This window comes from Hippoglossus stenolepis, chromosome 6, assembly GCF_022539355.2.
Source record: "Hippoglossus stenolepis isolate QCI-W04-F060 chromosome 6, HSTE1.2, whole genome shotgun sequence".
Lineage (NCBI taxonomy): Eukaryota > Metazoa > Chordata > Actinopteri > Pleuronectiformes > Pleuronectidae > Hippoglossus > Hippoglossus stenolepis.
In genome coordinates this window covers 5,057,449-5,085,435 of record NC_061488.1, presented here as the reverse complement: position 1 = coordinate 5,085,435, position 27,987 = coordinate 5,057,449, and the positions used below count along the sequence as shown (strand labels likewise).

Below are 27,987 nucleotides of genomic sequence, written 5' to 3'. Positions count from 1 at the left end.
GTCGTCACTTCCGCACTTGAGAACCCGGATGCAGCTGCCGTTGGGGCAAAGAGCAGGGCCACCGAGGCTGGTCGTGTTGAACCGTCACGCGGAGCGGACCGAAGAGCCGCGGGCTTGATGCTGACTGGGCAGCGCGGAGCGGCAGCAGCGCCACGACGAACTGAACCGTCCGCCCCGAGCGCAGACACCGGCTGACGGCTGCTGCTGCTGCGGCTGCTGCGGCTAGCGGTGCTACCGTGTTAGCATAGTGACGCGGAGCAGCTCCTCCGGTGATTAGCCTCTCACACGGCGGACACACTGCACGTCTTGCCAGGGCTGAAGCGCACACACACCCGGCGGATGAACGATGTCTGCCGCTAGTATCGACCCTCAGGTGAGAAGAGGAGCGGGGAATCACGCTCGGTTTGAGGGTATATTTATTTAATTCCCCCCCACAGGGAGGCGAGATGCGCGCTGTGTTCAACCCACTCAAGACGGTGCCAGCTAGTTAGCTAGTTAGCTAGTTAGCCAGCTGAGAGGCAGGTTAGCTGCAGAGCTGGTAAATAACGGAGGCCCTGGACCACAGCTCCCAGTGGCGACCACACTGACCACAACACAACATTCAGCCTTTTAACGTCCGCCGGCCTTTCAGCTGCACAGTGTGAAAACATGTCAGGTGAATATGTGATGTGATTCAATAACACCCGTGACCCATGCAAGGCTTTCTGTGTTTTATCTTCCTCTTTCCACATGCATCCCCTCCTCCTCCTCCTCCTCCTCCTCCTCCTCAATGCAACCAAGACATCGAAGGGACAAGATGCGAGCAAAGGTAAGAAAGAAAACATGTAGCCGAGCTCTTGATGGCTCAGTGGAATCGATCTATCACCATGTTGAGCACCGCACACACCTTCTGCACCAGCTCACAACCCACGTTAGATTAATAGATGCTCTTGATTGATCCCAAATTGGGAAATCATTGTTACAGCAGCACGTCAGAAGATACGAAGAATTCTATTAGCTGCAAATAGAATGTAATAAATATAAAATGTACTAAAAAACTGTACATGCACCCTCAGTAAATGATACACAATAAAGTACTAGATTACACAGTAAAGTACTATTAGATATAATAGAACAACAAATGTAAGCGATGACAAACTATGAACAGGAGACAAGTGTGCAAAGTCCCAGTAGTTGTTTGTGTTTATAGATAATGTAATGAAGTAGGTGGGAATATGACATAGTAAAATAAAATGTGAATATAATATAAGATTACAGTTATTGCAGGAGTAAGCAGAGTGTTTTGTTGTGGACAGAAACTTTAGGCTCAGGGTTGTGAGGAGTGGTACAGTGTTATTGTTGTGGGCAGGAAAAAAATCCCTGTATCTGACCTTAACTTCAGCCACTCAAACTAAATCAGGATTATTAATAAAATAATCCCTCAAAGGTGCAGAAAATGAAAAAGAAAACTTCATTTCCCAGACTCACATATATGTGTGTATTTTGACGTTTGTTCTTTAGTCTCTGTTTCTTCTGACTCTTCATGTAACTACACTGACTCCCATGATGTTGAGATCCCGGCTCTATCGGGAGATCTTAATAAGTATGGGTGTATGTGTTGGTTTGTCCTCAAGCTGCAGAATAAATATGGTAATTGTGTCATAGTTAAAAATCTAAACGTCTAAAAACTTTTGCACGGTGCTGATTTATGTATAATGTCTGTCAACAGATCAAGTCCCAAAAATGTCTACAGAGTTACACAGTATCTGCTTCATTACACATTGTGATTAAACATACATCCCTGTAAGAGCAAACTGCTTATCAATTGTAAACGCCTCGCACATTTCAAAAGGTCGACGAGTCCTAAAGTTACATTTATCCAGCAGACGACCACACTGCGTTAGACAGGATCTTCTATTTAAATTTCCCAGTGCACATCATTCATGTTAACCAATGGATTCTTTGGCTGCAGGTTTAGTCTAAATAACGGGTGCAGAGGACATAACATGATGAACTGTGTACTGCAGCTATTTAAGGCTTCTTGACAGACTTGGCATTAAGTCGTTTTAAATGCTGATGTGCAGCTTTGACACCAGTATGATTTTTTTGCAGCCTTCCCAGTGCAGAATGGCTCCCTCCACCAGAAAGACACGGTCCATGACAATGACTTTGAGCCCTATCTCACCGGCCAGTCCAACCAGGTGGGGAACACCTCTGAATCTGGATCATTAAAATATCTTGTTTTCCATCATTCTGCTGCCCTAACAAATGATCTATCTTCTGTTTTGTAGAATAACAGTTATCAGTCCATGACAGACCCTTACCTGTCCAGCTACTATGCCCCCTCCATTGGATTTCCTTACCCTCTCAGTGAAGCTCCTTGGTCCACTGGAGGGGACCCACCCATTCCCTACCTGACACCCTATGCCCCCCTCAACAATGGAGACCATCACTTCATGCACGACACAGTGTTTGGGCAGCCGGGGGGGCTCAGCAGCAGTATTTACCCTCACAGGTTTAACTTTTTCCCAGAGAACCCGGCCTTCTCTGCCTGGGGCACCAGTGGTTCTCAGGGCCAGCAGACTCAGAGCTCCGCCTATGGAGGGAGTTACAGCTACCCGCCCAGCTCTCTAGGAGGCACCTTAGTCCCTGATGGGCAGACAGGTTTCCATAGTGACACCCTGAGCAAGGCTCCGGGTATGAACAGCCTAGAGCAGGGCATGCTGGGCCTAAAAATAGGTGGGGATGTGACAGGAAGTGGCTCTGGTGTGAAAAGTGCAGGCTCTGTGATCGGTGGAGGTGGCAGTGTAGCTGCAGCTGTTGCCACGGGCAACGGAGGCACACCAATCGGAATGCCCCCTCCGAAACCTACATCGTGGGCTGCTATAGCGAGTAAACCTGCCAAGCTGCAGCAACAAAAGGCCAAGAACAAGCCTGGCCCACCCATCCCTGGAGGAGCTATGCCTCCACCCCCCATCAAACACAGCATGGACATTGATACATGGGATAATAAAGGGAATGCAGCCAAGATGGTCCCTCCTTTGCCCCCCCACCACCATCACCATCACCATCACCACCACCACCAACAGCAGCACCAGCCACAGCTTCACTCCCATGCTCCCAGTCTCCTCCCTCCCCTTCAACAATCCATACAGTCTGCCCAGTCCCTCGTGCAGCAGATGACCATGCAGGGTCCTCCACCTCCTCAGCAGTCTTACCAGAACCACAACTCCGCTCCAACACCTCAAACCCGCTGGATAGCCCCACGCAACCGCAACTTGTGCTATGGTGGTGGAAGCTTGGACAACTGCTCCTCTAACGGCGGCGGTGTTGGTAACGGAGGTGGAGGGGGTGGGGGTTTGCTTCCGGAGCCGGGCTCAGAGTCCCACCCCGTGCTGGAGAAGCTTCGAGCGGCCCACAGCTACAACCCCAAGGAGTTTGACTGGAACCTGAAGAACGGCCGTGTGTTCATCATCAAGAGCTACTCTGAGGACGACATCCACCGCTCCATCAAGTATTCGATCTGGTGCAGCACGGAGCACGGCAACAAGCGCTTGGACTCAGCCTTCAGAGGGATGAACTCTAAAGGTCCCGTCTACTTGTTGTTCAGTGTTAACGGCAGCGGCCATTTCTGCGGTGTGGCGGAGATGCGCTCACCTGTGGACTACGGCACCAGCGCTGGTGTTTGGGCGCAGGACAAGTGGAAGGGCAAGTTTGACGTGAACTGGTTGTTTGTTAAGGATGTGCCTAATAGCCAGCTGCGTCACATTCGCCTGGAAAACAATGACAACAAGCCAGTCACCAACTCGCGTGACACTCAAGAGGTTCCTCTGGAGAAAGCCAAGCAGGTGCTCAAGATTATTGCCCAGTACAAACACACCACCTCCATCTTTGATGACTTCTCCCACTATGAGAAGAAGCAGGAGGAGGAGGAGGTGGTGAAGAAGGTAAGATCTCTTTGAGTCTTTATACACTTTGTTGTTAGGATAAGTGAATATTTAGGGACTGTTACAAGACTATTGGACCTTTTTCTTGACCAACAATATATTTACAAATTATGATATAATATTGACCTGGAACAATTCCTTGTATAACTCAAGATTACGTAGCCCAATGTAATATGCAGCCCAGATAACTGTGTTGCTCTATAGAAGGGAAGACAACAATAATGATAATATTCCTACAGTCCCTTATTTCTAAGCTTTCTTTTCATCTTGCTTGGTTGTATGTATGAGTCATTGATTAAATCTTTTTTTTTTATGTTATTAAAACTGAGCTTTATTTATTATGTGACATTTCAATAATGCGCTGTATTTATTTATTTTTAACAGGGCTATGAGCCCGTCCCAATTCAGAGCCGATCCCGAATCGATCAGGTAAAGTCTGATATCTTATCTCTCTCTGTCTGTCAGGTGGGGCTGGGTGATGTGGATGAGATGAGAATATTAAACAGAATACTTGAGTGTTAGTAGATATAGATATGATGTGAAAATATATTATGTAAAATCAAAATACGATACTAAAAGCAATAAACTGTGGTTGTTTTCATCTAGATCCATGAATTAATCCCTGGGAAAATGGTCTTGTATTGATTTAAGAAATTAAAACAAACGAAGGCGCCGTACAAACCTGGTGTTAACATGTGGTTTTTGTGATCCGATCACAAGTGAACAGCTCTGAGTCTGTGTGGATCTCAGACAGGATCACAGCTCCCTGCTCTATACAAACAAACACGTCGTTTCTGTTCATGGACACCAAGTTATGTTGTTTTTACCCAGTCTGAGTACACCGGTGTGTCCGATGTCCCTGTGGTTTGTATTTATATAGCAGCTTTTCTGGTCTTGATGACGACTCAAAGCGCTTTACAGTAGTTTGCTTTTCACCCATTCAGAGGTGTGAAAGTGGTCTGGCGTGATCGGTTCTATATCTGATCTGAGTGCGTTCACACCAGTGAAGAGCTGTCCACTAGAGATCAGATCACAGAAACCACATGTTAATACCAGGTGTGTTTGGGGCTAAATATACGAACCGACAGGAAAACCATCCTTACTTTAGGTTTGATTATTCAGATTTGAAATTTCTAGCTTTATAAATCATAGTGTTGCCCTGTAATATGTGATATTGATCGATCACATTTGGTAATTTCTCGGTTTTTATTCCTCTCTCCTCTCAGGATCGTCAGAAGTGACTAGAAGAAGACGGCTCCTGAAAACCCCCGATCAACAACGGTTGTGCTCGGATGGACGAACTGAAATTTAGATTTAAAAAGAAAACACACGGACATTAAGAAATTGAAAACTAATATTTTTTTCTATTTAATTGTGTTGACTTTGGCCCACGTCAAACTTTTGAGCCACATTGCTCCTGGTCCCCAGTCTTTAAGATGAGTGCAGGGATGAAGCTAGTTCCACCGGTCGAATCGCTTCAATAATATATATTTTTCTTGTTTTTTCTGTATTTTTTTAGCCTTATAAATCTCTATCGCTACCCCAGAACTTGCATTCTTAACTAAGTATAAATATCTGCACGTCTGTTTTGAAACTCTTGACAACATGCTGCTGATATTCAGTGACTGTTCACTTTGTGGTTTGTGTGTTGGAGAAATGTTAAGTGCTTGTATTGGTTAATCTTAATGAGTGAACAACACTTTATTGACAAATGTCTGCTATCTGTGTGTGGCCAGTTGTATTTTATATTATCAGAAGAAAAAAGAACTTCTCTAATGCCCTGTTTTTCATGTCCGGGGTGTTTTACTTTGGTGGAGGAATGTGTACACTGAAAGTTTCTGTATGCATAGACATAATAGTGCAAGGTTGTGACAGTAGGAAGCATAAATGTTAGAAGCATATTTTGAGAACTTTACCATCTGGCTGACAAATAATTTCAATTTAACATTACAATGGAGGATATTTGGGATTGTATCTCTCTCCGGAGCGGAGCCTTAACATTTCTTTTGAGCAGTATTGTAAATGTTTTGTTGTCCCCCAGCACAGTACCTCAAAATTTTCAGCCTGAGATTCAGGGAAACGCCGTCTAGAAAACAAAACGCTCTTAAAGATGGTCCCTCTCTCTTTTTATTTAAAGGATGGAATTACAATGGTTCTGTCTGAGTTGAGGTTTTTATCAACACAAACATTTGCTTTCTGTCTATTTCCCAGACTTTTCCTTCCCTTTGTGCCCGCAGGGGTATTTGTCTGAAATTCTGAAGAAAATGTAGCATGTGCTGCTTTTTAAAACTCAAAGCCAGGCCTGTCACTTCTGTTTTATTGTCTTTTTGTTCTTTCTTAACAACATTATAATCTTGGCATTTTCATCATTTTCATCGCTATAACCGATCCACGTCATCCCCAGAAAAATGTAAGCTTTAATGTACCGGCATTTCTAACTGAGATCGCCTCAAAAATGTTTAACTGTAGCATTATACTTAACCGATTTATTGTCAAGTGTATGAACACCCAGAGACTAGCCTATATGGTATATGTTTGTGACTTTACTTTTTTTAACTTGCTTGCTGTATTTGTGTGTGTGTGTGTGTGTGTGTGTGTATGCTCGAGTGAAAGAACCGAGAGGGAGTATGACTGTGGAGCAATCAGAGTTATATTACGGTATTGGAACATAGAAAATTTATGCAAAAAAAGTTTTAAGTCACCCCTGAATTAAATATCCATTGTATCAGAGGTCACTATCACATTCTTAGATTTGAACATGTTCATTATTAAAGATATACTTATCTGTTTGTATGTTTTATTATTGTTATGACTTTTTGGGGATTTAATGCACACGATCAACCGTTTTATTTACATCGTCCAAAATCTCATTTGCCACAGGGATTTTATATCCTGTGTATTTGATGTTCGCTTTTAGAAAATATTTTTCAAATGATATGTCACCAATTATACTTTGTTTTGATTCTTCTATGAAAACAAGTTGGCTCTTTGGTTTCAATGTAACATTTTGCATTTACTTGAAAGATTTCAATTCTGGTTCCCTGCAGTTTGCTCAGTAAAATTTTCCTGTTTAAATATTGACTCGGAAATAATTGTCTCAAGAGTGTTATGGTTTTAAAAAGGTGACATTTACATAACAGTTTGAAATCAAAGATAACATCTAAACTAATCCGCTGCATTGAGTAACGATGTCAAAATATTCTGCTTTTTTGTTTGAAAAGTGCCATCGACATGATTTTATTCAAACTACGGGGACTGTCGTGCCATTCGTGTTTCTCATTTGCTTAAAAGTGTTTTGTCAAATTGCCTTAATTATTGTCTGTCAAGTAATTAAGAAAACCCCAGGCAAGGTAGAATTATTCCATCTTAGAAGTACTTTAAGAAAAGAAAACTCATTTCCTGAAGCCAAGTCAACACCTTCCAATTTCTTTTCTCCCCTGAACAACTCAAGTAGAATGTTACTCAGCAGGGGTCATACCAGCGCCAAGGCCCAACAGTCCCCTTAAATTCAATCAAGCTGCACCAAATCACACACTCATGAAAGTCAGTTAGATAAATATATCTTTTTTTATTAAGATTAATTATTCTCTTGGAAATCAGTAAAGATTTGAAAAAATAGGGACAAAACAAACGATCGGGAGTGAAAACGTAACATCGCAGACGGAGATAAAGATGCTGAGATACTTTAATATGAAAACTAGCAAATATACAATGAATTGCTTACAAATGACAACGGATCAATCAATCATAAAAACATGCCACTTCATTTCTAGTGAGTTTCAGTGGTGGTCGCCAGGTGAAATAACATGTAAAGTACAATGGGGGTCAGTGTATTTCTTGCCCCAGGGCCCTGTAGGAGATGAGTCCGGCCATGGCTGTTATAAAATAGAAGAAGTAAGGGAATCACATCCTCACAATAAGAAAAACATGCAGACTGGAATTAAAATAAAAGTAGAGGCCTGTATCTGTCGTCACATTTGCTGGAAGAGGCCGGTGGTGGATCTGTCTCTCAGTGGAGGTGTCACACTGAAGTCTTCCTGAATGTAGAGAGTTCGATTCCTCTCTTGGCATTCACCGCGTGCCTTAATTGTGTGGCTGATAAATCAAGGTCCGCCGTGAACACGAGGAGCGGCCACCCCGTCACTCAGAGGAAAGTTACACCTTCAACAGACGAGAGAAACATCACCGACACAAACAGTGACAGGGCATTTTGTTGGTTTTTTATATTCCTCACTATAATTGACATTGATATAATAATAAGACTTGAATTCAAACACATGCACCAGGCTTCCTCTCCTGGTTCTTCTCATTCTCCTGATGTGCAGCTCCTGACATCTGTCTTCATCCGTGGAGGTAAAACAGGCCAAGCCACCGACCTCCGGGCTGCAGCAGCGGGGTGAGTGGATGGAGGCGGGCAGGTCCAGTCCGGATGTCCCCTCGGGTGCTGAGCTTCAGTCCAGTTCGACCTTCGGGGTTTAACACCCGCTGGTTCCTCTGGTTCCTTAATGGTGAGACATTCCTCTGCATCAAACCTAAATAAAGCGCGTCCTGATGCGCGTGAGCCGTCCTCATTGGCTATGAGGGGTAATAACGTCATGACGTGAATGCAGGATGCTGCCCCCATTAATGGTGTACACACACACACACACACACACACAACACACACACACACACGCACACGCACACGCACACACTTTGTGGTGCTGAAACCGGACCCGCGGTGAATCGAAGAAGAATTTGCACATGTAATAATAATAATAATAATAATAATAATTTTATTTTAATTTCAAAAACTCACAGATACGTTACATGGAATTTAAAAGAAAATTCACAACATCATCAAACATTGGAAGTAAATATGGCTCTCAGCTTCCCTCTGTTTAAGTGATTCAATTTAAAAAGTCTACAGAGCAACCACATCATTTCTGTGTAGAAGAACTAAAATGACAGAAACCAGACAGAACATTTTAGTGAAAGTGTACTTTGACCCTGTGGTCCACATCCCATCAACTACTATGGAGGGGGCAGGGTGTATGACCTGTATTCTAGCCAGTCACCAGGGGGCGATAAAGATAAATATCAAGACAACAACAAAGGTACTGGACCAGTTCTTGGCTGGAGTGGAGTAGAAAAATATACCAGAGACTATATGTTTAACATGAAAAGTGAAAAAAGACAAAGTTAAACACAATTGACAGATTAATATTCCTGCAGGTTCCAAAGGTAATCTATTTCAGCTCAGAATTTACAAAAAACCTTCGGTGTAAACATTTTGATGTGGATGTCAAACTCGCTACATTAAATATTCATACTGACGGTGATCCAGAATTACAGTAAACACAAAGAACAAAAACACGCCTGCAACATTCAAGTTCCTTCATTTTCCAGAGCTGTTTCCTTCTTGTTTTGTGCAGCAGAAAAATGTGATTCCCATTTCCAACTCTCCAGAGGTTTGCTGATAAACACTCAGCTGTACTGTGTTTCTGTGTTTCTGCAAAATTCACAGGCAGGTTCAGCGGAAGGGATTGAGATTTAAATATGAGTCTCACACGTCGGGTGTTTGCAGCACAAGGTTTGGGTCAAATCACAGAGACCTGACTGGAATATTCCAGGTCGACACGTCGAGCATCTCCAAATAGGAGGAAGACCACAAGACCCATGGTGTTCACAAAACTGATGAGGGAGAACACGGAGGCCCACGACAGGGTGACCTCAATCAGGTAGCCCGACAAGGAGACCAGCACCAGCCCTGTGAAACACATCGGGACAATAGACATTTAAAATTAGTGCCAGTGTTTAACAATTAACTTGTGTAATTTCAGATAAATGTTAAGTTTAGATATTTCCAGTAAATTTCAAATAATTGGTCCACATCTTCAATACGTACCCATAAAAGCACCCAACATATTCATAAAACCTGTTGCAGAGGAGGAATAAAGATTCAAGGAACAAAAATGACAAAAACGATTAAAATAAATCAACTATGACAGTTTTATGAATCTTAAATGTCGACAGCTACAAACTCACCAAAGAAAGCACCAGCACATGACGGAGTGAGGTCCTGCACGTTCACAGACACACCGCTGAAACACAAGGAAACAGTCAACATCTACATTTACAGCACATTGAACGAGGATGAATCTCATTTACTAATTTACACCAAGCGCTGTCTGTGGATGTAAAGCCTGAGAAATGAAACTTATTCTTCACAGATCTCTTCACAGAAACTATGAAAAACACATGAAGTTAATGGTTATTGTAAGTCCAACAATCTACCCGTCCCTGACTTGTGCAACCAGCTGTTATTTCTATTCTATCTTTCGTTTTTCTGCACATTGAATAAAATGTGTTTTGTGTAAAGTTAAATCAAATTGAGTTGTTGGGTAGGAAAGTACTGAAAGAGACACAGAGTTGGTTTTGCTCTTTGGGAAAATGTTTAAAACAACAGAAATGTGTTGATATATGAGCCAATATTAGTTAATTGCGGATACTGTATATTAATATTACTGTATAGTTTGAACAATACGCAATAAAACATCGCAGGAGAGAAAAAACAATGTCATCATCGTGTATAACAAAAATCTAGAAGAGCTTTATTAAGATTGTAAATTCATTTTTATCTCAGTCGGACTACGAGGTTGCAGCAGTTTCTCTAACACAGGGACAGGATCTGTGTTGTTTCACGTACCAGCTGGTGAAGGTGGATAAACCCACAGCCACAGAGACAAAGATCAATGCAGAGGTGAATGAGGTAAACGCTTCTCCCGTCAGGAGCATTATAAACACACTGGAACCGCCCATGGCACAGAACTGAGGAGGGAGAAAGCGAGAGAGACACGCACGTTAGGTATTTTAAAGGCACAGTCCATAACCTGAGGGTAAAGTAAAGTATGTAAGTGAAACACAGTTTATTTGCATCTATCACCTCTGAGTTCTAGCTTGTCATCACATGTTTGAAACCAGGAGCAAAAATTCCATTACATAACTTAAGTATAGCTTGTCAGGACAAACCTTTCTGTGCACTCACACTTTTCTATCACTCTAGAAAACTCTGGATAAATGTACAATCACAAGTGTGTGACCACACGTACCTGCATTGTCTTTCTCACAGATGATATGCTATAACCTGCAGGGGAAGGAAACAAATTTTAACAAATTGTAAATTTGATTTTGATTCGATATTGTAACTGTAACACATAATTAAAAAACAAACAAACAGCTATTTAATACCTTGACTGATGAGAAAGTCTGACATGTATGCCCCACTTAAAGCTGAGGGGATTGCAACAAGCCACGGAATTACATTGTACGCCCAGTCCTGCAAGACAAAGGTGTGGATATAAATGAAACTGGTTTTCAAATGGAATTCGAAAAATGGCTTTGACTCTGGCTAAACAACGACATAATGCAGGGTGAGGAAAACATACTGTGGCATCTGGAAAGGATTCCTTGAAGTACGTTGGCAGCCACGACAATAACGTGTTGGAGGTGCTGGCTGCGCACATGTGAGCGAAGCACATGGACCTTAGAGAGACGAAGAGACAGAGAGAAAGAGCGAGGGCTGAGGTTAAAATGGCTGAAGCACTCATGTGGTCCTGTGTTGGTGAATAGTGAAGGATTAAAGAACATAAGCTGTACCAGACAGGAGGCTTCTTGAACAGACGCAGCATCTGGGACAGGTTCCATTGTGTGTGACGACTCCGTCTATAGTGAGTTTCCAGGGGCTTGGGGATAACCTCACCTGAGCCACAGATTGCACATGACATCATACAGTTTGAAACATGAATGAATGATGCCCGTGCCAAATCACACGACAACTCCTCTCGGCAAAGTCATTAGCGTTAATCCTGAATGTCTGTACAAAGTTTCATGCCAATGTGTCGAGTCATTCTCTAGGTATTTCAGTCTGAAACTAAATGGCATCAACGGAACTATTAAGATTTTACTGTACCTTTTAAAAAACACTGCCAAACGAGGAAAGCCCACAGTGAGGACAGGAAACCAATGCAGTAGAACATGCTAGGCCAGCCGTACTGGTCCACCATGATGGATCCCATTCCACCTGCCAGCAACGTTCTGAGAGAGCAACAATAGAGCGAAACAAAGTCAACAAGAATATGTGTTTAGAAGTGTGTGTGTGTGTGTGTGTGTGTGTGTGTGTGTGTGTCCAATATACCCAAGATAACTACCGCTGTGCATAATGCTCATTAGAAAGCCTCGCTCCTCTTTCACGACGCGCTGTGAGCAAATGCTGGCCAGAGACGGAAAGAACACACCTGCAAGACATCACGAGATCTATGAGCTCGAAACTCCTTCAAAATCTTCATCAGTTTGTTCTTCTTCAAGAACCAGTGGCAAACATTTTTCTCTACTGCAGCTTCTCTGCTGATGCACCATGTTCTCTCGTGCTTGTGTGTTTGAAATGTGAAGAATGCTAAGCCAGCAGCTGGTTAGCTTAGCTTAGCTTCAAACAGGGGGAGCTTGGCTCTGTTCGATAGTTTGAAAAATCTGCCTTGGCCAAGACTGAGGCCATAGACTGTAAAAAAAAGATGTCATTATCATAGGTTTTTAAAGCATTAAATAACTAATTGAAAACAAACTTATCAGACACATGAGCACTTGAACAAACATCAGAGATAAAAAAAAACATGGAGGAGGCAGCGTGTATGTACAGTCGCCAGCCACCAGTGGACGATCAATATGTTTTGGGCTTCACTTTTGTGGAGCGGTCATGTCGGCCATCTTTATTTACAGTGTAGGAGTGAGACTACAAGTTTCACTGTTTGAACCCACGGCTGGTTGCAGTTGTATTGAAGCATAAAGACACAAGAGGGCAATACCTCCTCTCATCCACTTCTTGCATTGCAAAGTGAACATGCATATTTTGACTCTTTTAGGCACTTCTGTCCATATGGTAACCGGTGCCGTACTCACCCTGCAGAAGTCCCATGAGGAATCTGGCCAGGGTCATGAGAGCGAGGGTGTGAGAGCTGAGCCGAGCCAGAACAGGAGTGAGAACAGTGACCAGAGCCCACAGGCCCGTAGAGATGAACAGGACGCGCTCTCCTCCCACTCTGAAATCACAACATTCACACAGATCAATCATCAAACTCTAAACTCACCTCAGAGGTCACACATTGTTATCATTAATTATGAGCCATTTGGAGTCATGCACGTTCTGCTCACTTGTCACTGGCATGTCCCCCCAGGATCTGTGTGAAACAGTAGCCCCAGAAGAATCCACCCAGGACCAGTCCCGAGTCGATCTTGCTCCATTTGAAAGTGGTGGCCATCGACACGGCACAGATCGGCATGGCCATCCTGGCACAGTACAGGAGGCAGGTGCCAACAAACAGCATCAGCGTCCATTTTCGTACCAGAGCTCTACAAACACAAGGCAGGAAAAAAAGTTTCTACTTTATGTCCCTAATATAAAATCTGTGAGTTCAGCAGGAGTTTGAGCTAAAGGCCAACACCAGGTATTCCATCTTAAACCTCATTAAGCTACTGGACAAGATGAGAAGCTTTTACTAAACACAAGATGACGTTTTCCAACTGTCAAACTCTTCCTGTCACGAGTCAGGAGATCAACTAAACTAATATTTGCACAAGATTTTATTCTAATAAATCCAGTGGTTCAGATATTTATGGGCCAAAGTGGTGGCTCCTCGGAGTCATGCCGCCGGCACTGATAAAAGATGACTTAAGTTCAATCAATGTTCGAGTACATGTAATCAGAGCCGCAGCCGATTAATCATTTGGGCTTTTAAATGTCACAAACACGTGTCTCACCCAAGGTGGTTTGTTTTCCTGATTTACAGAACAAATCCCAAAAATCTATTCAGTTTTCAATCACGAGGAGACAAAAATAACCAGAATATTCACATTTGAGAAGCTGATTGATAAAATGATTTTCTAAAAATAGGAACAGATACATTTTCTGGTAGCTTTGCGTGCACGTGCAGCACAGAGCAAAGGTAGCTGAATATATTGTTTAATCCTTTTTAGAAGTTATATATATACACGTCGTGTGTAACAATATCAAGGCAACATGTTGTGACTTATTTAAAAAAAATCTTAATGGCATTTAGCTCAAAAGAAGGGTGAGGCGCTCCGTGGTACATATCAAAGTGTAGCCTGTGATTCCCAGTCTGATTTGAATGTCCTACCTTGGCCACAGGATGGTGTTCACAGGCTCATCTTCCTTACATTTGCCGTTTGTACAAATCTTGTGTTTCAGCAGAGATTCACTGACATCGCTCCAGCCGTCTCCTGATGTGTGCTTGTCAGCCATTCAGAGAACACCAGTTTCCTCGGTGTTAGCTGTGCAACTCCCCGGCACTGAGTGTGTGAGCGCTCCAGCTACACCTCACTTCCTCAGGCAAACAGGCCAAACAAGTCAAACTTGTTGGAACAAAACTGAAACGAGGACTGGCTGGTTCACTACGTTTGACAGTAGCATTTTTGGCTTTGCTCTGACGTGGAAAAACGTCCACGTCGGATTCTTTATAATCTGCATTCATGCATCACAACTCACAAAATGAAAAAACAGCTCTTTTATGGTTCACAAAAGTTGTTTATTTCAATACTTGTAAATCTGATCTTAAAAATGTTGAATAATAAAAGGGGTGTGATCTCTCTGGGTTTTTGTGTTTGTCAAATCCATTATATATATATATATATATAAAGACAATGCAACCTTAAAAGAAATTAAGGATGGACAGCTAGCAGCAAGTTTGTTTTCTGTTTTATAAAAGTAAACCAAATAAACAAAAGTAAACAAGCACAAGTGCCTTTCCCCATTGAAAACAAACAAACAAAAACACTCACATGCAATAAAGTGAAAAACTGTTTTAAAAGTGGCAAAATGGACAGAAAGTTCTTTGACCAACCAGTGCAGATAAGAAACGTCCATATTTCTGATCATCGTTAACAGAAATCTAAATAATTTTCAGTCTGACAGTTTTAAAAACATACGTTTAAACTAGAAAGCAGACATGACAGCTCCCTCATTCCTTAGCAGGCCTTCGTCTCACGCAGCGTGTGAACCCTGCTTACATCAGTGAGACCGGCTGAATATTATCATAACCTCAACCCCACTGACGTAAAACCAAACTCGGACATTCGGAGCATGCTGGGGGTGAAGTGTGCAGGACGCTCAGACAGGCCCGGGGGCTCAGTTCAGCTCGGATTTCACTCAGAACCTGCTTCCCCTCCTCTGACACCCGTGTTCGAGGCTTGATGCTTGTACAAGGTAGTTCATGCCACTGACACTGTGCACATACAATCATCAGATTCTCAGGTGTAGGAAGCAACTGACCGATGCTACAGCAAATTGCCAAACATCATACTTCACACATATCTGTAAAATATTATATAAATTAAAATGATACTACATTAATAAAGCATATTTCTCCATTTAATTGAAAAGTATTAACATTTTAAGTAAGAAATTTAGATTTTAATTTAAGTTAAGATGTTTCATCTCAGTCTAAACACATCTTCATTAAAAAGGGTAATTGTGTATCTGCTGTTTCAGAGTTTGCATCGTTACAGTTGAGCCTGGATTCGGGCTCCTCACCCACCACAGTATTAACGTCGTTCTTTTACCATCAACTCTCTCTTTCTGGGTTAATTATTGTCGGGGGAAATAAATAATAATACTGACTTAAGCTTTAGAAAAGACAAAATATAAAACAGCAGTTTGAATTTTGTCGTCTCCGAGATCCGTCTCAAAATCCAGGATTAGTATTTAAAGTAGATAATTTCTGTCACTTTGCAAATACAGCAATTTACAGTTTACACAACGAGTTTATAAGTCTTACTTCTCATGGATGCAACATGGAAAATAAAAACAATGTAGTATTAGTTTATACATATATGTTACCTGGTTGTCACACAGTCACTGACTGATTATAAATTAAGGAGACGTGGAAGGTGGTTGTTTGTTTTCCGTTATGTTCACTTGGGGTCCTCAATGGTTCCCGTGCTAAGGTCAGTCATTTTGGGATATTTCACCTTCTTCTGGTCGAGCTCGTTCTGTGCCCACAGCAGCAGCTTCAGGAGTTTCGCCAGCTTGGGCGTAGACTCCCTGTTTTCATAGTCCAGCACAGCTTGGTTCACCTCACTCCACACCTGCGCACCAAGATGTGTGTTGCAGTCAAAATTAAATAAAACACACAATACTGATTCACTGTGTTCTTACTGCCTATATTAACTGTTTTCAGACATGTCCTCGGGAGGACTTTTCCTTTCACACATGAACAACGCAGTGGGACATTCTCCGCTCAGATACAACCGCAACAAATCCTCCAGAGGATTCAGGTGAGGAGTTTTGCATTAGGCAGAGACAAGATGCAAAGTGTTAATTCCACTGCATGTGTTTGTTTCCAGCACATCTACATCTGTCTTCTACGTGTATGAGACTGCTGTTTCATCAGAAGTCATTTATATTCTTTTTGATTCTTTTCATTTTTGCATCTGTCGCCTGTTTTGTCTTCAACCCCCCCACTCGCTCATGGTGAGTCCTGCAGAGGATCCTGCTGTGGTCTCACGTCAGAGGACTTAATAATACTAGAGGGCTTGGCGGAGGATCTCAGGAGTTCAGTTCATGTCTGAAAGCAGCTATACAATCACACACCACAATAATTCATGAGGCTGGTTCCGGGTGTTTCTACATTTACTGTGTTCGGTACAGTTTAACATATGGATATTTCGTACTGAAATATTACACAGATTTAAAGAAACAGTGTTTTTTTACTTGGTTTGGACCAAAAGAACGGAACTAGATCTGTGAAAAGGCCTTAAAATCACTGCCCACATCTCAAATAGTGACTAACACTGAGGTCAAAGATTGCAGGGAAACAATATGACAAATCGTTCTGACCTTTTGCCGCTGCATCATGTTGAGCAGGTCTCCGAAGGGCGAATCCTCTGGGTTGTCAAAAGCCAGAAGGGCCAGTGTCCTCTCCATCTCTGTCAGACACTCTCTGCTCTCCTCCCCTTGCTCGGCCAGTTGTGTCTGGGCAAACTCCAGCGCTGACTCAGTCTCCCTTAGCCTGATTAACTCAATCAAATGTTGCTGCTGCAAGGAGAATAAAGAACACACAGCTACAGTTGAAGAATCTAGTTTTACAATCTTTTTCCTATTTAACCAGGATAGATGACAAGGAACATAATCTCATGGTGAAGAATAGCAGCTTGGGTTGTTACCTACAGCGTATGGAAGGGTTTACACCTAAAGATGCTCACTACACTCACTACTGCTAAGAAAGAACATCTTCAACTGATCCTGAACTTCAACCCTGATAAATCTCACAATATGATCAGAACTCCTGACGGCTGTTGCAATGCTCGGTGCACATGTACCTGCAGATGAAAATACAAGTATCGATTGGTGTCAAGCAGCTCCGGGTGAAGGCTGTTGATGAGTCCGATGGCTTCTTGTATCTGTCCCTTCAGGATCATCTCTCTAATCTTTATCCTTTCGTCCAGAGAGTCCAGGTCCACGCTCGGCTCGATACCGGACTCCATCCGAAACTTCTCCGCCGCCTCTTTAAACCCCTCTGGAAACATGTGAAACAGATGCAGACAGGGGCAAAGAAATGAAGGATAGCTAAGAATAGAAGTGGGTTAGGGTTAAGACGCACCAGTGTGACACAGTGAGTTCAAGTTACAGACAAGTTTTCTTTTCACGCCACAAGTTTTGAAACTTAGGCTTCGGTCATAAAAGCAGCTTTTTCACATCGGCTCATTCTGCAGACTTTTTACTCTGAGACAGGTCAAAGAAAGTCCTGAGGCTCTCTGAACGACATTTGTGTCCACACATGAATCCCCTCCAGGGACAATACAGAGGATCCGAGGAGTTCAGTGCATGTCTGAGAGCAGTTTAAGAATATTCTGTATGTATGTTTGTATTTTCAGTAGGATTATGCAAAAACTACAACTCGAATTTACATGAAACCTGGTAGAAAATATGAGACACGGGCCAAGAAAGACAATCTTGGCGTAGATCAGGACAAAGGTCGGGATCCACCTGATCTACCATTACAATTCACACCTCAGGACACATGACTCACGGGGGGGGAGATGCAAAACATCTCCTAAAGAAACCAACAGCACGGTGGGGCCGGCCTCTCAGGTAACCTCAACCACCCTACAAGTTAAATACCTGGGACTCCCGGCAGCCAGCTAGAACTGAAGGAGCCTCTTGGATGAAAGGTGAAACGTCTTCGAGAAACTCAACCAAGTCCAGTTGACCTGTTTTTTAGCACCTGGACATAGAAGCTCCACAGACAAAGATCCACCTGAGGTTTTAGTGCTTGTATGTTTTATCTCCCAGGGAAGAATTTGTGGATCTTGATGAAAGATGTGTTTGTTTGGACGTGTCTTGATTAAATTCAAGGGGACTGTTTACACTATCAACCACCATTCTAATATATATTTTTGACTGAAATAACACAGGGCTTTCTGGTATTTTAAAGCCAAAATCATACATCCAGATAATAAATCGCAGATGAATTGGTAATAACTCTTAGTTGCAGCCTTATGCAATGATGCATTTGGATGTGTTCAGCTGAGCACGCAATCCACTGAGCTCCCTGACCTGCACATCTACACCGAGCGGTGCAGCACAAAAGCCAGGAAGACGGTGAAAGCGCTCAGCCACTCGAACAATGGACTGTTCTGCGTAATGCAGTCACGGAAGCGCTTCCACTCCACGTAGGCAAAAACACAGAGGGAACGAGGAAGAACTTCTTTGCTCAGAACATACAAACACTTAACCAGGCCAACACCTAGGGCCGGACTCACCCTGCTGCATTCCTTAATATTCCATATCCTCTCTATGACATGTATTACACTACAACTACCTCAGTCTGATGTAGCACAGCTCGCTCATGGTTGCACATTAACTGCATATGTATGTAGATTTGCATAAACCTCGTCCTTCCTTATATTATTCTATATTTTCTCTGCGAAATAGTAAATTCATTGCATGTTATTTTATCTTTATGTGCAGGAGAGTCACAGAATAGCAACTCGCTGCCGGTCGTACTGTGTGTGGTTGGTGTATGTGGTGTGAATTTGAATGTATATTGGTCGTTCGTGGTCGCAGCGGATCGTGGACGATGATTACAACAAGACTACTAGAGACACAATATGCACTACTCACATATTCGACCATTATTGACAATAACTCCTAAATAAATTTGTTATCGCTGCTCCCTTCATCTCTATCAGACATTTTCTTATGTACAAATACTCTGACACACGTCTTCATTACGCTACAAACTGTTTCTTCTTCTTTTTGCTGATGTTCTCAGTTACACGTGGCATCTACTGCACTTCTGTCCGTCCTGGGAGAGAGATCCATCACGTGTGTCTCTCTCTCTGAGGTTTCTACGTTTTATTATCTACGTTAAAAGGTGTTTGGTAGTTTTACTCTTGTTGAGGGTGAAGGACAGAGGATGTCGCACCTTGTTAAAGCCCTATGAGACAAACTGTGGGCTGTACAAATATAACTTGATTGATTGATTGATTGATTGACAGTTTCCCTCACCTGTCACCAGGTAGTTCATGATGAGCCGGTTCATGTCCGCCCTCTGTATGTGCACGTTGTTCAGTTTCTCCATCCACTCTTCCCTGGTGATGTCTTCTGTCTTTTCAGCATAACTCATCATTGGGACGCTGGAGGAGCAAAGAACCCCAACAAAAACATGTGAGCAAGGCTGCCACCGCTCGGCCACAGGCTGCAACTGCACGAGCCCGAGACGTTACAACCGGGGTTTACAACCCTGCAACACACAGGTGACAACCGGGGAACACACACATCCAACACGCGACAATTCACAACACAACCGCAGGCACCGTATTTGTGCAGTCGCGCCGCGTTCGGACGCGTGCGAGTGTCGTTAATAAGGATGCGGACGTGCCCCGGCGCTTCCAAAACAAACCCATTTCCTGTCCGTTAGCAGACTAGGGGGGGGGGTCGCGCTGACTCGACTCACCGTGCAGAGGCCCCGGGACGGTGCTTCCTGCTCGGTGGGGTGGGGGGGGGGGGCGCCGGTTCTCGGTGCTGCCGCTGCTTCAGGGTCCGATTCAACGCCGGGAGTCGACGGCGCCGACACAGCCGAGCTACTGGCGGCTAACGGGACCCAGGCTAACGGGACCCGGGCTAACGCTCCTAAGCTAACTAACGTGGGAAAACCTCGCGAGAGCTAACGTCGGTCCCGCGAGGATCGTGGATTGGGTGGGCGGCGTGACGTCACGGTTGCCGAGGAAGCGAAGTGAAATAGATGAATGTGGAACTTTTGTTTAAGTGTTTTTTTTTTATCTTTAAATAAATTAAATTAAACAACTGAGGAATGGAGCTAAATATTAAAGAATAATACAAGGAATATTTGTATTTATCAATTTAGTCCATGGAACGTGCAGTTAATAAATAAAATCAATATTTGGTGTGGCCACAATCTGCATTTTAAACTGCACCAGTTCTCCTCAGTTTATTAGAAAGAAAGAAAGAAAGAAAGAGATAGATAGATAGATAGATAGATAGATAGATAGATAGATAGATAGATATTGCACTGAACAATTTTGCAGTTAGTTTGGATGGTATGGATAATGCACACTAATTATTCATAGATATTGGTAATTATACAGGTCATTTTATAAAGGAAGAGAAAAAAATAACCACACGTTTTGTCTGTATCTTCTCCAAAATTTAATGCAAGGCAAATTTATTTGTGTATCACATTTCAACTACAAGGCAATTCAAAGTGCTTTACATTAAAGGCGTGACAAATTATCAAAGCATCATAGGACAATACAAAAAGCATTTAAATAGAAATAAAAAAGTGCCATTTAAGTGCTACTAAAGTGCTAGTTTTATTTTATTTTATTTATTTAGTGAGTTTTAATTCAAGGTATAGTCGGAAGAGATGTGTTTTTGGTTTGCGGCGGGAGATGTGTAGACTTTCTGCTGTCATGCTGATGTCATTGGGAAGCTCGTTCCACCATCTAGGAGCCAGGACAGAAAACAGTGGTGATTTTGTTGAGTGTTTAGTTGTCCCTCGCAGTGAGGGAGCAACAAGCCGATTGGCAGATGCAGAGCGGAGTGAACGGGCTGGGGTGTAAGGTTTGAACATGTCCTCGATGTAGACTGGACCCGATCCGTATGCAAGTACTAGTGTTTTGAAACGGATGCAGGCAGCCACTGGTAACCAGTGAAGGGAGCGGAGGAGGGGAGTAGTGTGAGTGAATTTAGGCTAAAGAACTGTCAAGCTGCTGCATTCTGGATGAGCTGCAGAGGTCGGATGTCACTAGCAGGCAGAACAGCCAGGATGGAGTTACAATAGTCTAGGTGTGAGATGACCAGGGCCTGGACCAGAACCTGCGCCTCCTTCTTAGTGAGAAGGGGACGTGTTCTCCTGATGTTGTGCAGCACATATCTACAGGAACATGTTGTTGCAGTAATGTTGGCAGTAAGGGAGAGTTGACTGTCGAGTGTCACACCCAGGTTCCTAGCAGTCTGGGTGGGGGCTAACGCGGAGTTGTCAAACTGAAATCCTTTCAGTTTAGTGTGATCCTGCAGACAAACAAACAAACCTATAGGTGACAACTTGACCTTCTTTGCAGAGGCAATAAAGACCTCAACAGATTGGACTCCCAACATTTAAAGGAGTAGTTTGCATTTTTGGGAAATTCACTTAAGCTAATTGCTTACTTGTGGAGAGTTGCATAAAAAGATCAATACAATTCTCCTGAAGCCGGAGCCAGCTGGCTGTTAGCCTAGCTTAGCATAAATGCTGGAAAGGCAAAGACAAGATCACAAGAACTTTTACTTTAAGTTGGTTCAGTCTCAGAATAGTGGTTTTAAACAGGACCTGGTATTCAAAGTGTAACTTCTCCCCTACGTTTATGCTGAAGTGCCTCCCACTGAAAACCACTGGGAAGCACCCAGTCCTGTCTCTCCTCCACACACACACACATACTACATACCAATTAGCTTGCTGAGTTATCTGTTGTCGAGCTACGAGTGACGACTCCAGTAACAGCACACACACACTTTGGTGACAGAAATGTTGCATAAAGTAGAAGGCGTCTCGCCTCTGGAGTTTCCTGACGGCCTCGATGATGGTCCTCCCGAGCCATCACCATCATCTTCATCATCTTCATCTTCATCTTCATCATCATATGTTCTGTCCACCTATATGTTTACACTGGGGATCAGAGATAAACAGCATTTCAATCCCGTCTATGTCCTGTACATATGGCAAAATTTACAATAAAGTTGACTTTGACTTGACTTCATCATTTTCATCATCTTCTTCTTCTTCGTCATCATCATCTTCATCACTATGATCATCTTCATCAGCATCATCATCATCACCACCACTATCTTCATCATCTTTATCATCCTCATCATCATCTTTATCTTCCCATCATCATCTTCATTTTCATCATCCTCTTCAACATCATCATCCCATCATCATCCTCTTTTAATCTTCATCGCCATCATCATCATCGCAGTCCGCCTGTGCACGCGCACGTCGGGTCTCCGTGGGGGTTGGGCAGGGGGCGGAGTCAGATCCGTGCTGCAGCTGTCCATGGTTGTGTGAAGCCTCAGAGGTTCTGTACTATGCGGCCATAGTCACGCTCCAAGCCTCTAAAACCACGAGCTGCAGGGATCCGTCGGTTTCACGGAGCACCGGAGAACACTGAAAGGTGAGCGCGCCCCTGCACGTCCGCTCCTCTCTCCTCCTCGAGCCTCTGCCCCTTCACCTTGAAGATTAGTGCTGACGATCCATCCCTGGCTGCATCAACACCAGGCCAGGAAGCAAACCAACATGGATGCTGTGCGCTATAGCCGAGCTGCTGCTGATGCTGCTGCTGCTGGTGCTCGCACAGAGATTACGCTGCTAGCATCGAACCCACACACTCCAATCGATCATATACACGCTTTACCACGGGATGCGGCTCGTAACACACAGAAATTTAACACCCTCTCGCCAGTTTGAGGTGAAAATGTGCAAATGCGCTTTTGCAGGGCTTCAAACGCACCGGTGGCCATTCATTCGAGTCAAGATGACACCCAGTGGGATTCAGCAGGGTGGGTTTGTGTGTTTTTTATTTGCAGCATCAGTTCGATGAAGCTCGCTCTCCTGCAGCAGCACCGACTGTGTGGATGTCAGCTGCTGATTTACTGACACCAGCAGACGCAGCTCCTGCCAACATGTCAGTAACTGAATAACCTGCAGGATCATTAACATCGTTTGTGCAATTACACTGAAAAAATCTGTGAGAGTCAGATTCGGGCAGGAGAAATTTGATTATTCCAGGATTTTGCCCCGTCGCTGCTCTTTGACTTCTTTCCCCCTACATTTCACACAGAGCAGGATGGTTCCATACGTGCACATACAGGACAGATGTGTCCAGCCGAGGCAGCTGTTGCCTGCAGCCACACAGGCCTCACTTTAGTAAAAGGCCTGCATTATTTTTTTTTTAAACAGATGTATATATCGTGTTAAACAGGCGATTCTAACGATAGGTGTTTCCCTTGAGGTTTTCTTGTAAAGCAAACTGACTTGCAGTGGTTCTAATTGTTCTGTTTCTGTGCCCAGTCTGTGAACTTAAGGCATCATGGCTGAGCATCAGAGGCAACGCTCTCTGTCCACCGCTGGCGAGTCTCTCTACCTCGTGTTGGGAGTCGACAAGATCGCCACATCCGATGACATCAAGAGATCTTACAGGTGAGACGTCCCCCTCACATGAACTGCCACAGAAAGGTCTGGCCTCACCTTAGGTGACCGTTGTCGTTTTTCCTCCACACAGGAAGCTGGCGCTGAAGTTCCACCCCGACAAGAATCCCGACAATCCAGAAGCGGCAGATAAGTTCAAGGAGATAAACAGCGCCCATGCGATTCTCAACGATCCCACCAAGCGTAATATTTACGACAAATACGGCTCCCTGGGCCTGTATGTGGCCGAGCAGTTTGGAGAAGAGAACGTTAACACTTACTTCGTCCTCTCCAGCTGGTGGGCGAAGGTGAGGCGGGGGGGAAAGACCCGGAGCATTCACCGTTTGCATTTTCCATTCAAACCTGCTTCTCTTATCTTCTCCTCACACAACCATTATCATGTCTCTGCCTCCTCTCATGTCTCTGCTCTCCTGCAGGCTCTGTTCGTGTTCTGCGGCCTGGCCACCGGCTGCTACTTCTGCTGCTGCCTGTGCTGCTGCTGCAACTGCTGCTGTGGAAAATGTAAACCACGGCCTCGGGAGGGCCAGGAACAGGACTTTTACGTGTCCCCCGAGGACCTGGAGGCCCAGCTGCAGTCTGACGAGAGAGGTGATGCAGAACCACCTCCAGTTTCTTAATTTGTCGGGGGGAAACAATGGCGAGCGAGGGGTTAACGCAAACACACTGTTTCTCTTTGTCAAACAGAGGCTGGCGTTGATCCCATAGTGCTGCAGCCGTCGGCAACAGAGACGACCCAGCTAACGGCGGATGGGCACCACTCCTACCACACCGACACTGGCTTCAACTAACCCCCTGTCCCCAGCGATCCTGGCCTGTGGTCCTGCCTGCTTCCCCCCTGCTCCACCTCCGTGAGACGACTGAAAGGGGCGATCCGTCTTTCCACTTCCGATCGGGAGCCATGTTGAGTAGAGGGACTAGTAAGCATGGTCCATGAGAGGAACTAATGAAGTCACATCCCTTACACACTTTCCTGATTGGTACACCCACTTATTTACCCCCCACTACGATAAGAAAAGAGAAACAACCAAATTATTTGTTTTTTTTTAATTTCTTCTTTTGTATTTCTTGGCCTTTAACCACACAGGTCGCCTCCCCCCCACTCCCCCTCTCCCATACTCTGCATCACGGTGTAGCATGCACTGTTTAACGAAACATAGTCTCCAGATCTTCTGTCATCCTTTGCAGCATTTTTACTTTGCAAGACTCATAATGTAGGTGCATACGTACGTGCAATATGTTCATCTGAGTACAGTTCACCAGGAGGAGGTGCAGTCTACGTGATATTTTCTGCTAAAGGAAGGAGAGCCATGGCTCAGGGAGGTGCTGGTTAGAGAAATGTTTGTTCAGTCCGGTGGTGCCATCATCCGTAAACCTTTCAAGAACAGAGTTGTCTTATGTTTGATTTGAGAATTCCACCCGCCATCCTCCAACCTCCAGTGTGTGTTTGTCTGTGTATCGTCTGCTTCCCCCAGATGTTTTCAATCATGAGGTTTTTAAGGCACACAGCTTTATTTGCAGACACTTTCTAATTTAGTTATTTATTGATTATTGACTATTTTCTCCACCCGTCGAAGTTTCATTTCAGCCCATTGATCCAGGACATTGACGACTTCCTGTCTTTCCTACAGCACTGAACAGGTTGTTCGGATATTTATCATCAAGGTAAATTTCATATTGATTTATGATCGATTTCCTGTTCTGTGAGATTAACCAGTGTTCACTTTTTGACACATCAGCAGTTACTCGCGGTTTGTTAAATCGCTGACATTGGATGGATCTCATAGAAAAACACTGATAATGGACATTTTTAATAATTACATTTTTGAATTAGAGGATAACATTTTTAACTTTTTGGTGAAGCGTCTCAGTTGTTGGGATCATATGCTGAGCCGCTGCTGCCTTACCCCCCCCCGCCCCCGTCCTTTTTTGTTCATAAAAATGTAAAACTATTTTTGAGATGTCTCATGGAGGCTGATAGACTTAAATTTTATAGATTTTTTTTTTTGTTGCTATATAGAAAAGCTCCAGATAAACCATCTGACTGATCACATGTTAGAAATAACAGATCACTATCAGCAGCCGCCCTGGTTCAGAGGGTGACGTGTTTTTACTCTGAGCTGTCTTAAACGATATTAAGTCGTTAATGTTAGCGGGAAATAAAGTTGAGTGCAGAATATTGACTTGGGGATATTTTAGGTCGGCGGAAATATTCATCACATCATGTTTTTAGTCCTTGTGTTTTGAGCTGAAGTCGGACGACTCTGATATTTTTGTCCGATGCTGTGGTGTTTAGCCTTTTTGACTTTTTCGAACCCATCTTGTAAATCATATCATCCGTGAGCCAGTGCTACAGGCAGCTCAGTAAAATGACTCTAGATTTTTTCATACTACTGAATTTGCATATACTGCAGCACACTTCCACAAATTGCCATGAACACCTTTGTCCGTTTCATAACCGCTAACAATGTGTTTTAATGGTTTACACTTGGTGAGCTCCTGTTGCCCACCCTCTGCTATTAACGGTATGGATGTTGACCTCTGTGGCCCTTGTATGATGTTTCCTGTGACCCTTGATGAAACATAGATGTTCCTGTCATGGCTTTTTCATTAAGATACTGAAAAATGCTACTGTAAATGTTCTAAGTTGAATGCACTGTGTGTTTAAAAAAAAAAAAAACCTATAATGGATCAATGATCAGGACGTGACTCAATAAAAAGACAACATAGTATATAGTGTAATTATAGTGAAATGGTTATATGATGCATTCTTTTGGGATTTTATTTATTTCATACTTTGTCATGTTTCAAATGATGATTGGCTTTAATTTTACTGGTATGGTGTCGTAATGTAACCATTAAATCTTGCAAGGAATGGTTTAATGGTTCAGGTCGCTTGTACATACACTTGATCCACATAAAGTATAAACTTTAACGTTTATGTTGTAGCATGGTAATTGTGTGTCTGGAAGAAAACAAGTGGATCATTGATCTGATTTGCTGTTGTTGAATAAATGTTCATGAACATTTTGACTCGTGTTCTTATGTGTGGATGGAAACAACACGGGGACATGAAGGCAAAATCACTGTGTGGTTTGGAGAAAGTAGAAGTAGCAATAACACAGTGTAAAACATACTCATGATATGTTAGTATTAGCATCAGACAAACGTTAATACTTATTATACAAAACTAGACACAAATTTCAACTTAATCAATGATGATGAATCATTATAATCTGAATCTTCAAAATACTATATATAAATATACAAATAAAACAAATTAAAAGTGTAATATTTACTCATGAAATTAAGTGGTAAAGAAGAGATAGTTCCCCACAATGACCGTACTTGAGTGTATATACTTATACTTATGTACAAGTTAATAAGTTATATCATAACACTATTTTAATATATATATATAATATTGGCACACTATAACTACATTTAAGTTTTATGTAGAGTAATGTAATTAAATACCCACACTTCTACCATTATATTCTCATATTGATTTTACAAACGTTCTTTGTTGTTCTGTTGTTTTTCTCAGTATCAGTTTAAAATATCAGTGACTTGATGATGGCCACAGAAAACCAAGAGAACATTTGTTCACATTATTCATCTGGAGCAGACGAGTCTCTCTGAGCTGTGTTTTCAGGTTTTGTCAGCAGATGGAGACAAATGTTTTATTTGACCATCTCGTTGTGGGACAGCGTTTGTAGCACAGAGGTTAATGTGAGACCTTTTATAATCCTCACCACAGTTACATTGGATTTGAGTTGAGTGGATTGAGCCTCATTTACATTCAGATTTGAACTGTATGAAAATATATTTATCAGATATCTGAAGGTATTTTTTTAGTTTTTTGTGGAGACACAAGTCTGGATAATTAATCTGTTGCCAATGTGCACAATGTCCAGCCCATAGATTATAAAACACTAGACAGAATAACACAAAGGACGACCAAGAACAAAGAACATAGCAAAACATAAATTTTCTATGACACACAATTTCCTACTTCCATTGCCTACAATGGTATTTGTCTTAGTTGAATGTATTTTCTATAAAACATGTCACAATGTCTTCGAGAGTCAACTCAACAAATGATCTTCAGCAACCTCAAGGTTCAACAGATTATTCTTCAAGTCACTGCATCGCCCACGAGGTGTTGAAACACAAATGTTCACAGAAGACACAGACACGCTGCCCTTAGATACTTATAGAGCCATTTGTTTACTGAGTGCTGGACCCATCTGTGCATCGGGGGGGATTTATTTTATTCAGCCTGTGGTTCTGTGTCGTAATCTTCT

At 43.0% G+C, this 27,987-nt stretch overlaps 4 protein-coding genes across 5 annotated transcripts; 2 read left to right on the top strand and 2 right to left on the bottom strand.

Moving 5' to 3' along the window:
• The first annotated feature begins 1 nt into the window (after position 1).
• On the top strand, positions 2-6,715 carry ythdf1 (YTH N(6)-methyladenosine RNA binding protein 1). The gene is made up of 6 exons (XM_035159317.2): positions 2-373; positions 781-808; positions 2,092-2,180; positions 2,271-3,926; positions 4,311-4,355; positions 5,153-6,715. The coding sequence occupies exons 1-6, from the start codon at positions 347-349 to the stop codon at positions 5,165-5,167; spliced, it is 1,860 nt and encodes a 619-aa protein (XP_035015208.1). The 5' UTR covers positions 2-346; the 3' UTR covers positions 5,168-6,715.
• A 1,966-nt stretch (positions 6,716-8,681) lies between these two features.
• On the bottom strand, positions 8,682-14,283 carry LOC118110467 (solute carrier family 17 member 9). Its single transcript, XM_035158222.2, has 13 exons — positions 14,096-14,283; positions 13,113-13,310; positions 12,861-13,000; positions 12,103-12,202; positions 11,878-12,002; positions 11,565-11,667; positions 11,354-11,450; positions 11,157-11,244; positions 11,018-11,052; positions 10,615-10,736; positions 9,954-10,009; positions 9,814-9,843; positions 8,682-9,675 (listed from the first exon to the last, which is right to left on the bottom strand). The coding sequence occupies exons 1-13, from the start codon at positions 14,218-14,220 to the stop codon at positions 9,506-9,508; spliced, it is 1,389 nt and encodes a 462-aa protein (XP_035014113.1). The 5' UTR covers positions 14,221-14,283; the 3' UTR covers positions 8,682-9,505.
• Positions 14,284-14,481: 198 nt separating this feature from the next.
• Positions 14,482-20,118, bottom strand: LOC118111180 (glucose-induced degradation protein 8-B homolog). The gene is made up of 5 exons (XM_035159575.2): positions 19,934-20,118; positions 19,486-19,613; positions 17,295-17,491; positions 16,813-17,010; positions 14,482-16,061 (listed from the first exon to the last, which is right to left on the bottom strand). The coding sequence occupies exons 2-5, from the start codon at positions 19,604-19,606 to the stop codon at positions 15,888-15,890; spliced, it is 690 nt and encodes a 229-aa protein (XP_035015466.1). The 5' UTR covers positions 19,607-19,613; positions 19,934-20,118; the 3' UTR covers positions 14,482-15,887.
• On the top strand, positions 19,609-26,707 carry dnajc5aa (DnaJ (Hsp40) homolog, subfamily C, member 5aa). 2 transcript variants are annotated; one of them, XM_035159577.2, is made up of 5 exons: positions 19,609-19,733; positions 23,546-23,674; positions 23,757-23,970; positions 24,100-24,271; positions 24,368-26,707. In XM_035159577.2, exons 2-5 carry the CDS (start codon positions 23,565-23,567, stop codon positions 24,469-24,471), a joined length of 600 nt encoding a protein of 199 aa, XP_035015468.1. In that variant the 5' UTR covers positions 19,609-19,733; positions 23,546-23,564; the 3' UTR covers positions 24,472-26,707. The 2 variants fall into 2 exon arrangements, with proteins under 2 accessions (XP_035015468.1, XP_035015467.1); XM_035159576.2 differs by lacking the exon at positions 19,609-19,733 and adding an exon at positions 22,478-22,649.
• The last annotated feature ends 1,280 nt before the right edge of the window (positions 26,708-27,987 follow it).